The sequence below is a fragment of the Catharus ustulatus genome, chromosome 2 (assembly GCF_009819885.2).
Source record: "Catharus ustulatus isolate bCatUst1 chromosome 2, bCatUst1.pri.v2, whole genome shotgun sequence".
NCBI lineage: Eukaryota > Metazoa > Chordata > Aves > Passeriformes > Turdidae > Catharus > Catharus ustulatus.
In genome coordinates, this window is record NC_046222.1 from 16,506,544 (window position 1) to 16,518,230 (window position 11,687).

The 11,687-nt window shown below is 37.4% G+C and overlaps 1 protein-coding gene across 2 annotated transcripts in view; it reads right to left on the reverse strand.

The window, feature by feature from the left end:
• MAP3K7CL (MAP3K7 C-terminal like) overlaps positions 1-10,951 on the reverse strand; it is a 30,226-nt gene extending 19,275 nt beyond the window's left edge. The window contains exons 1-3 of one of the 2 annotated variants that reach the window (XM_033084264.2): positions 10,441-10,951; positions 8,222-8,366; positions 7,601-7,709 (exon numbers count right to left, since the gene is read on the reverse strand). In XM_033084264.2, coding sequence (XP_032940155.1) covers positions 7,601-7,670 — 70 coding nt within the window. In that variant the 5' untranslated portion in view covers positions 7,671-7,709; positions 8,222-8,366; positions 10,441-10,951. Of the gene's footprint in view, positions 1-7,600; positions 7,710-7,958; positions 8,041-8,221; positions 8,367-10,440 lie in introns of those variants that run through there. The other variant, XM_033084257.1, reaches the window with a different exon arrangement.
• Between the last annotated feature and the right edge of the window lie 736 nt (positions 10,952-11,687).

The window sequence follows — 11,687 nt, forward strand, 5'->3', positions numbered from 1 at the left end:
GCTAAGTAAATGACTGCCTTAAAGGACTTTAACCTGTCAATTACAATCCTTATGGGCTAGAGTTAGTTCAATCATGACAACAAACCAAGCTGTGTTTTTATTTATTTGTTTGAGATTTTTTTGGTTTATTTTTAGTACAGACTTCCAGCAAAGGTAGGACAGATTGTGCCAGTTATGTCAGGGTTGTGATGTGGACACCTGCCCACTAGTACCTGGACCAAGATCAGAAATATGAATCACACTTGGTAGCGCCAGTGCAATATTTCTTTCTCAGTGACTTTCACACTCTCAGTTTTGCATTGGATTATGATGACTGTTTATTCATCTTACCACAGGTTATGGGAGGTGAGGAGAACGCTGCTATTAGCTTACAGTCTGTTATTTGCAATGTGTCAAAATTAAATAATGATGGCTCTTGCAGGAGAAAATTGCTAACACAGTTCAGATCCTGCAACCTGCTGTGTACCTGTAGACATGAACACAGCAACAAAACCCCAACAAGAACAAGAGGACCTCATATCAAAGCAGGATTCTAAAAGAGTACAGACTAGCATCTAAATTATTTTTTAAATATTTGATATCTCTTTCTCCTGTCCTCTGCGGTTATACAGCAAAGGAGGTTGGGGAGTAAAAGCAAAATAAGCCACCTTATCCTACGGAAGATAAACATACTGGCAAACACATGGTCAGAGCTTACTCAATAACATAGCTAGAGCTGGGCAGCCTCTGAGAAGAGATGCTCAGAGAAGAAAAAAAATACAGTGATACAAAAGCAAAAGCTCTTGGACTTCCTCAGAAGACAAACTGAAGTTCCTGTATTTTTGTGGAGTAGTTGTCTTGCTAGCATTATCAAAAGGTCATACCTATGTCATGTGAGTGTCCTCCTTTCTTCACACTATATGTCAAGAATGTCCATTCTGGAAAACACTTAAATTGCTTTAATTGCATAGATCATGCTCATATGCAAGTGTTTACCTTTAACTTGCTATTGCTTTCTTGTACAATATATAAATAGACTACTATTCTAAAAGAAGAAGGATGAATCATATGGCAGGGCTAAAAGGAAGGACAGAATAAGACTCAGTCTGACTAGGGCTACAGCTGCTCCACAAGTATTTGGCTGAATAGCTGTTAAATATTCTGACAGGGATATTGGACCAGAGTCATGGATGGCAGTTAAACTGCTATTTGTTTTGGCAATTCCAGCAGTACAATCTTTGGTACAGTAGCTTTATTACGGGATCTTGAACACCTTTAAAATTCAGAAAAACATAGCAAAAGTAACACTCCAATGATTCAGAAAAATTGAAGAAATGTCAGACGGCAATTACATTTTCACAGCATCATTTATTAATAAGAAAATAAAATTAATGCAGTGTCAAAATACTGGAAAATAAATTGGATCCAAAATGAACCAGTTAAAATTTTTTGAAGTACTTTATAAAAGATGAAATAGAAAGAGAAATTAATGTAGAGGAAATCCTTTCAATAAACAGATGTTCCCTGCTTATTTTTTGAACTCAAGTGACTGAGTCAATGGTACTAAAAATAGAATGTGCTGGTATCCTAACCATTATGACATACCATAGTACATTTTATAATGGGCTTGCCCTAGCATCTATTGAACAGCTGCTAGGGGTTTTTTTTAGTTATACTAGTTTAAGACTTATTTAAATCATCATCTGATGTGCAGAACATCATCGAGAAATGCTACAGACTTCAGTGTTTTGAAATTATCCTGAGTTGCTAATTCTCTTAGGCTCTTCTGAGAATTTCAGCTGAAGTTTTTAGTTTACAAAAATTAACAGAAATGTTCTTAGCTAACTGCAATCTTGTTTTTCACAAAAAGAACAACAAAAGTCTTTCCCCACAGCTTTCAGTGAAATAAATTATTACCCCGGATCAGTCTTTATTTCACTGTTGTCAAAGTAACAACCACATCAATAACAATAAAAAGCACTTGGTACTAATGAAAACTTAAATTTCACACAAGGGGAAAGAAAATGAAAGCAGACATTTGCCTCCTAAAACTTTTTTGAGGATGTTTTCAGAAAGTCATGAGGAAAGATATAAACTCCTGCATTTTTTTTCTGAAGAATTGCTATTGCCCTTAAATGCAGAATAACAGTCAAAATCACATTGACTTCTAGCCTTAAAAATCTATTCACTCTGAAATCAGATACAAGAAATGTCTGAAATGCCAATGAAATTATTCTGAAGATCAAAACATTTTCAAAGCTATCTCCTGTTCTGTGTTTATTATTTTCTACTCTACCTCTTCTCAACTAGAAAACAAAATTCTGAAATACCTCTTTTTCCCCCTTTCTCAATTAATTATCAATTTTTAATGAATATCTAGATTATTATAAGGAATCACTGATATAATCAAGGCCCCTTTTATAATAGAACTGGTGGCTTTTCTGTACTACAAATCCCTGAAAATACCTAGGCTGATTCTTCACCAGCTACAAACAGCATCTCATCCCTATAGTCACTGTAAGGAAACACAGATAGAAAAGTGATTTATAACTCAATCTGGATGTCGAAAACCTATTTATTTTAAAATAAAAATATTTTTAAAAATCAGAGACATAAACTCACTGCACCTGTAAATGAGTCAAAATTTTGGCCAAAAGGAAATAAGAAAGGAGGAAAAATGTACATGTGCATATTATGGCCATCCCAGCAAACTCAACAGAACTATCCTGTGATGTGAAAGAATCAGATCAGGGATTTCATTACAGCCACCTAAGTTAGTATATCTGTAACATGATTTCTAAATGAGTAGCATTTCCTGATTTCTCATAGGTCCCAAATCTAATTTTGAAGTTCTATATTTAAAAATGCCCTAAAGACCTGTACCCTGATTAAAACCCATGTGTTTTTAACCACAGACTCAGTTCATGTGCATGAAACAGTGTGATTTTCAGATAACTGTAATTTGTAACAAAGAGCATCTGAACTCTATTAACACTGATTGTCTTTGTACAAAAAGATCACCTCTAGCCCTGAGGCAGCTGATATATGCTAAAGCTGCACATTTGAGAATGAAGCTTGATTTCAGGAAAGCTTCACTTACTTAACTGTGTTCTGGCAGATTCCAATATCCTAGAACCTCCATCACGTAGTCAAATGAGAGCAATCCTTCACATGTTGACTTGTTGCTGTCTGACTGACACAATGTCTGGCGCAATTAAGTGTAATACCCAAATCTTTTCCTATATGGCTGTTCCATTTAACTGAACAGTGAGCTAAAAGCAGTATGTTCTTTAAGAACAATATCTGATTCACTTGCAATATAATCTTGAAATTAGTTTCTCTATGATCTTCACTAAGATAGACAGAAATAGAATATAAAAAAAATTTAAACGTGTTGAAAGCACATTAAGGTTGCTAAATCAAGCACTTGAAACTTAGGAAATGCCAATCACAGCTCTGCTTCCTTGAGTAACTGAGTTATGATCCAGTATTTAATTATACAGTCAGGTTCTATTTTTTTTCTCCTACATGTGTGGGCCAATGTATTCAGATCTCTTCCTTCTAAACTAATGAATTAAATTGGCAACATAAGTAGGCTGCTATCCTGTAAGTGGATCAGCTCTTGCACAGGAAAAGTGCTCAAACTGAACTGCAAGCACCACGACTTGCACCAACAACAGTGGCAAACTGCCTGTCAAGGTCCAGTCTTGGCCCTGGGAGGGCTGTGAGATCCAGCAGCTCTGAGCCTGGATAATGACAGACAAGCATAGACTCATCAGATTCATCCTGGAAGGCTGTGTGGCTAAGTGACTGCGACTTGGCACTGCTTTGTTAAGCTCCGGGGCTTCTATTCACAGCCCTGCCTGACACGACCTTACACAACCTCGCAGTTACCTCACTCGTAAAATAGTGGGGAACGGTCACTGCCCCACCCAGGAATAGGATGTGAAAGCTTGCTCAATAATAAGAGTTATGGGCCTCCCAAAAATAGAAACCGTCCATAACAGAAGAGGTAAGAGCAAAATGCTTCTAGTTCATATACCTTCACTCAAGCCTAAGCATCCTCAAATGAATGTCCCTTTGAGGGTATCTCACCTGATTTCCCATCTAATTCCCCAAGAACCAAGCCCTGTAGGTTGGGTGTAGATTTAGGAAATCAGCTCACTAAATTTTAGCCATATATTTTAGCAATCCTCACTGGTTGTCAATCAATGCGCTGGAAAAGCTCTGTGGCCATTACAATCAATAAGAGGGTAGGACAGGAATTTGAAGGTTGGTTTTGAAGAAGCAACCACTGCAAAACAGTCTTATATGAAACTAGAAAAGCATAAATTCCTTGATAATGACCACAAAGAGGAGTAAAATAAGTAATTTTGCTATGCTTGCAAAAATATGATGCTGTTCCACTGTATGTCAGGTTCATTAGAAGATGTATGTTTTGCCTTTGTTTTCAGTGATTTTTCTGGAAAGTGCTGTCAGAGGCAGACTAATTTAAAATTAAAGAACTCACTGACAATTTCAGACCCAGTCATTTATCACCACACACCATGAGCAGAACTTTACAGCTAGATTAAAGCTTTTATTCTAATATTCTCCCTCTCTAGGAGGCAAGGTGAATAGATATGAACTTGTATATCTTCCCTTTGAACTATTACATAAAATAAATCCAGCTGTCTAAATTCCATGAAGTTCATGTATTTGTAAGAATGATCAGGACATACTGAATTTCACCAGTTAAACGAAATTGATGCTGATAAACCACAATGAATTTTCAACTTTGGAACACTTACTTATTTGAACCTTGGAACAACACATTCAGTTCAAGCTGCATTAGTTTCCAAGTGATGTAAGGTAGGTTGAAATACTTGAATGTTTCCAATTCATTACTTTAAATTGGTACCTTAGGTCAAACTGTTGTGATACTGTGCACAGACATACCCTGAGAAGCGTGTGTTAGTGAACTTGAGTGAAAGAGCCAAATATAGACATTTATATATACAGGAATAAAGATACATAATAAAGCTGTCTTCTTATATAGCACCCGCTGATGGGCTGCTCCTGAGACTTTTAAGGAACTGGTTTCTCTACTTTCACATTAAAAATACCTCACAAAGCTGGCCAGAATTTCAGTCATCAGGTGTTGACTGACAAATAATGTAACACACATAATTTCTTGTACACTCAGGACAAGCCAGCTCTGGTCTTGTAGGTCAGTTAACACAAAGTAATTTCTTCTCATGAGCTGAGAGTAGTTTTTCCTTTCACTGCTCCTCACACCCACTGCTTGCTTACAATCCTAGCCAGTGAGATAATCACCACCCAGAAGAAACATTCCATTTCCTCTTTTTATATCCAGTTATGCTGTCAGTTCCTCCTAGTAAGCAGTTGCACAGCCCCCGGAAGAAGAATGCTGCCTTTCTTGGCGAAATGTGTCACTGTGCCTTTCAAGTGAGGTAGAATTTAAGGAAAAGCTTAAGTCAGAGAGATTTCCTCACCACTTAGCCCTTGCCAAGAATTTATTGTATTCTGGCAGTGCATGAGCTTCAGCTGATGCTTTACTACCACGCATCAGGTAACTCCTGTTTGAACTGAAAACAAATATCCTCATCAAGGAGGGAAAAAAAAGTGAAAAAATATAAAAGAGTAAGGGAAAAGAAGTGCACCTGCTATGGAATACCTAAAGGTCTCTGTGCTGAATGTTTTTGTAGCTCATCTTAAAAAAAAACCTGTTAAATACTTGTATGTACTCTCTTCATTCAACCATGGTTTGCTGGAAATTTTCACACCTACCGAAAGCTTATTTCCTTTGCCTTCTTGAAATATACCTAACATAAAAATGCTTGAAATTCTTATGATACAGTGAAACAATAAGGTTAGTTTAGACCTCCTGGTAGCCCCCAAAGGGATGTGATGCAGAGGGGGACATGCACTCTAATGGTTGCTGTTTTTTTAAAATCAGTACTCATGAAGATTCTGGATTGCATACTGCAGGAACATTTGTATATATACAATAAAGGACTCAAAATTTTAAAAAATTTAACATTTGGAACAATTTAAAAATATATAGAAGAAAAAGAATACCTTTCTCTAATTGAGTTTATTTTTGTAAATGTTAAGAGAGAGGCTGGAATTATGAGCAGGATAAAAAAGTAAAAAATAAAGTATGATGCAATGTTAAGGAAGTTGAGCTTCCTGCCTTTCATATCCCCTTCTTCCAAGCTATTCACAACCTTGTCATTTCCTACTGCCATCTCTTGTCACAAACCTCTCTGCTCTCTTTGATTTTCCCATGGTCTCAGCTTTCTCTGACTTGTTTTCAGTGTCTCACTTTAGCATTCTTTTTTCATAATTTTTAAGAGCACTCCCCTTTCACATGTCTTTTCAAGACCTATTTATGCCATAATTCCTGCAAGCAATTTATGATGTGACTGTATCTTGAAAGATGTGAATGATTCCTTACTGCTTTCTGTAATAAAAATGTAATTACCACATTATTTTAATTTACAAAAAAAGAGTGCATAGATTATCACACGTTTCTTTATATTCCTTGTCCCAATCTTTCTTTGTCACTCATCTTTATGAATTGAAAGTTAGGTTCAATAATATATGAAGATGTTTGGTTTTTAATTCCCTTGCTTAGAGGATGAGATTGTATTTCAGTATTGTAGCTGAAAATTAATAGTACACAACAATTAGTTAGTAAAGATAATGCATATTCTAAAATATTGTTAAAAGACAAAATTGTATTCAAGCTGAGATTCTGTTCACACAAAACTCAGTGACCTCACACATTATGCTACAATGCACAGAGTCCCATAAAGTACTCAACAGTTGTCCTTATACCTCATGCCATAAACACATTTCAGTCCTGACTCCAGGCACTCACCTTCAGCAAAAGCAACAGCCAACCTTTTCTGGATTCTTTTCAGCTTCAGCTTCCCCTTTGATTTATTTAATTTTGACTTTAATTTTGATAGCTCTATGGTCCTTAATAATATTGAAAGTGCAAACCAACAATATTTATCTACTCCAAAGGGTCCATGTGTGTACAGGGTATATTTGGGGAAAGTAATACTCTCTCAGCACGAGCTGGTAGGATAACATCAATGAAATTTCTGCTGCTGTCTCAGAGAACATGCCATGTGGGGCACCTGTTTCCTGAAACCTTTCACCAAGCTGGGCATGTGTGGCACTTTCCAACCTTCCCCCTAGAAAAAGTCTCTTCCTGCTCTAGGCTCATGCAAATTTGTCCTTTTACTTTTTTGTTCTACAAAAAAGTTTTTACTTTTTTTGTTCTACAATTCCGCAAAATCAGACATACTCCGCACGTGGGTAAATTTGATAGTTAATTACAGTTCTAACTGCATTCCACAAACCACTGAAAGAAAGCAAAGATTGAAACTGTCAATCTAATGGTTTAGTCTAATGAAATTGTTAATGGAAACATTAAAGGTTATCAGACAGGAAAACTGATCACATGCTGCCACTCAGGAAAAAAAATCCATCCATTACACTGGACTAGGTTTGATAATGTAAACACTGGTAAGTTAATGTAAAATTTAAAAGCAGTTATGGTTTAAATTTAAAAGCATTGTGTTTTACCCCATAAAGTAAACTGTACCTGGGGAATCATTAAGGCTGAAGGCAATTCGTACTTGCTTATCAGCAGGTACCCTGGCGGTGGTGATCATGTGGGCACTTGAGTCAATGTTTTTACTTGTTTGTTCCAGCTGCAATAATACAAAAAATATATTTATTACAGAGCATGTGACATCATTCAACAAATGAGTTTAATGCTTTTCATGCACTCAGAGCTGCCTTTCCCAACCTAGCTAAGCAATGTTTAGAATCAAAGTCAAGGGAGTGCCATTTCACTTTTCCATTTAAAAAGAATTTAAGTGAAATTCAGAGACTGCTTTTATTTTTGCTATTTATAGATTAGAAAGAACGATGGCAAAGGAAGCTGCCTCTCTTCTCACCTGCTTGCTCCCCGCCATTGCCCCTTCAGCAAGCCTTGACTCGTGGCAATGCTGCCTGGTTCTGAAGGTGAAGAAGGAAGAAGGGGTGGGGAGTTGAGAGTAACATGACCCCAAGCCTGCCCTGTGATTGGAACCGTGCACACCACTCCACATGGTGTCAATGAGGAGGCACTCATCCTCCTACCTTCCACCCATGCTCCCCCAGTCCAACTGCGTCTGCAAGTCACACACTTCATGACCAGAAATTCATGGGGTCTCCAAACCTTGGTGGTGATTCTTCAGTGGAAGCCTCTGCAGGTGTAGGGGTCTGTCTGCATGGATTTGGCTCCTGGGTCGGGACCTTACTCAGTCCTCCGTCTTTCTTCGGAGACCATCAATTCCAAAAAGTGGTTTTACTGTGATGAAACCCTGTCCATTAAGAAAACTGCTGGTTCGTTTCAAATATGGCACTAAAGAATTGTTGAGCAAAAAACAATTAGCTATTTTTGGTCTCTAACGGCGTAATTAAAACATTTCTGTGCCCTGAAAAGTTGCACTCTGAGCTCTACTATGTATATTTAACCTTTTGAATGAATGGTTTTGGTTAAAGTCTATTGGGTAGCCGAATGCAAACAATCCCCTTGACTATCTAGCACAGAGCTGCTAAAATTCAAAGATATTAATCTTCTGATTAGCACCATGTGTGGAGAATGTGAAGTCAGTGGGACTTTGTGCATGCAAAAGATCTGCCCATAAAGAAATTATTTTAGGACTCTGGACTGCTATCCACAGCAGTCCAGCACACATTGTATTCATACCAAATATGTAGACAATAATGCTTTTAAATTACCATAAAAATTTCTTAGGGAATTAGGAGATTCATCGGGAAAGTACAAAGAATTTACTAATTCATTGTCAGCAGACAACAGAGCATTTAGCTAGTGAAAACAAGAGCCAGTTTCCTAAGCCAATAATCCTGCAGTTTTTCAGTAAAGTGGCTATTGTATTGCATGAAAATTCTACCAAGTCATTCTAATTCATACTGAATTATTTGGCAGTCTCAAAAAGTCAATACAACAAAAGACAATTTCAGGAGTATAATCTTTCTCAGTAGAGCACAAGTGAATCAACCACTTCTCTGGCATCATTGCCATGCAAGCAGTGGAAGAGGATCAAATTTGCATTGGGTCCATTAATTTCAGCATTTCTTGTTTATTTGCTTTCTCTTGATATTTAGCTAGCAGAGTGACATGGTTACTTGTTATTTGAAGTGCATAATCTTTTCTTACAATAACAACAAATAATCTAAAATCCTTACTTTGAATAAATTTTATTTGAAGCTGAAAGTGTCTCTTTCTGCTAGTATACAAAGGATTAAGATACCAGGGATTGCTCTTAATTCCCCATTACTAGTATTCAAGACCTACAAAAATGGAACTGTTATCTATGGAGCAGAGGCAAAGAAAAACCAAATAAATTGCAGCCATACATGTTTTAGATTCAGGAAAAGACCCTTGGAGTCAACTGAAATATTTTATTTTGAAGTGCATTGTATCAGAGTAAATAATTTTTGCCTTCTAAGCATTCTTGATCTCTTCCCCATCCTCACTTCATAAGAAGCATCTGAGACATCTCATTTTTTAAAAAATAAAACAGAATTACCAGTGTAAAATTCCTTAACATATTTTCCTTCCTTACTTCCCAACACAAGGTAAAGAAAAAAACCCCTCAGAATGAAGAGATTTTGAGTGATAAGCAAATCCTTAAAACAAGGCTGCTCATTGTTCTGTGCTGTTCGTACACTGTCCCTGACAGTGACTATCTCAAGTGGTCTTCCACGTAAGAGTATACTTCACATTTCACATCATAGTCTAAGAAATTAAAAGGATGCATTCTGCTAGAGCTTTTAAAGTTGCCATAACAATATTGCTATAAGACTGTTATTTTATATGGTGTGCAATGTTTTTAAATTAACTCTTTTAACCATCTGCTCTGTGAGGGCAAAAATCAATACCCTTTCAATAAGAAACGGTGAATTCTATCAAAATACAAAAGAAAGTCTTCATTTTATTCTAATTCAGAAAAAAGAAATCTCATATTTATACTCAGCATTTACCGTGGTCTTATTTTTTTAATATTGCATTTATCCCTTTGCTCCTTTTTTGTGAAATCCTTAAGCTCTTCATCACAAAAAGCAATCACAGAGAACAGAGAGGGACGGAAAAAGCCTGTGTGCAAACAAGGTGATATTAGGAAACATGCAGACCAACTGCACCCAGTTCCCCACATGCTTTCTCCATGAATGAAGAACAGTATCTCTGTAGACAAAGATGAGAGCGAGTGGGCAACCTGGAACATAATGAGATTTAATGAGCAGCTCTTGTCTTCCCAACAATTGCCTGTAGAGCTGGCTGGCTGCTGTTCCTCTGTAAAAAACCTGCAGCAGAACTCAGATTAAATGCTGTTACAGCTTTACAGATTTTTTTCACACCTGTTGCCTTACCTCACTTTGCGGAGTGTCTGCACTTGTATAATCCAGGGCCAGCCACTGCCTTGGCTTGTCGCTGCCTTTATGGAGTAAAGCTTCAATAAAAGAAAAGGCTGCACCTGCTGCATAGCAACAAACTGACAAGGTCTGAGAAGCTGAGACAGCTGTCAGGGCAACATGCTGCTACCTGCACTTCCCATAGGCTTTGCCGTACCAAAAGATAACCCTTTTCCACTTTTCTCCACAATTCTGCTTTTCCTTCCTCTCCTTGCCAGAGATGAGGGATTGTGATGCTGTCACACTTCAGGGAGGAAAAAATCCTTCTGTCACAGGCATTATTTAGCAGAAAACTGTAGTGAGCCCAAGATTTTTAATTCATTAGTCCTGGCAAACCTGAAATACAAACAGACTTGCTTCATAGGACAGGAATGTTTTCAGCATGACCCAATCAGTGTCTGTGTCTATTCCAGCAAACTGGCAAAGATAGCATGACTCCAGTCAGCAAAAATGTCTGTAGCTCCAATCAGCTTGGGCTGACACTGCCAACTTGGACTGGCTACAAGCACACTCTCAAATGATAGCACTGACTATCAAAGCTAACAACAGCCGATGGGCTTGGCCTCTTAGGCTTACGTTTGTGCTGGCTTTGGCTAAGCCAGGCTTGTTTAAGAGAAGCCGCTAGCCCTTCTCTTCTGAGGAGATAACAGGCAAATCTCGGAATGCGTAGGCTGTAAAAGCAGATGTATTTATAGATCAGCTGGTGATGGTGATGATAAATGAAGCTGACTCAATCAGGGATTTGTCTGAATTCAGAGGATGTCCTAGTGTGATTTCAGATAGCTTTTTTCCCCACAAACTACTGGCAAGCAATTTAATAGATAAATCTTGAAGTATTACAAGAGATTAATTTCTTCATCACAAAGTTTTATTTTCTGTTGCTAGAAAATAAAAATTTAATCCCTGTCACACACATGTACTACCTACATGACTTTGAGTGCTACCACTGTCATTAGAACAAATGGAGAAAAATGGAGAACATTTACAGAATGATTTTACAGAATACTTTTATTGTTTTGTGCTTGAAAAGGGGGTCTCCTTCAAAATGTATGTGAAGGTATATTTCATCTTTATCTGATCCAGATCTGTACAGACACATGCCTAGATTCTCTTGGTTCAGCTGAGATATAGAGAGGTTGCGGGACAAATAAAGATGTGAAGATGTGAACTCAAATTTTCATCCTTCCTCACTCTCTCACCTTCTG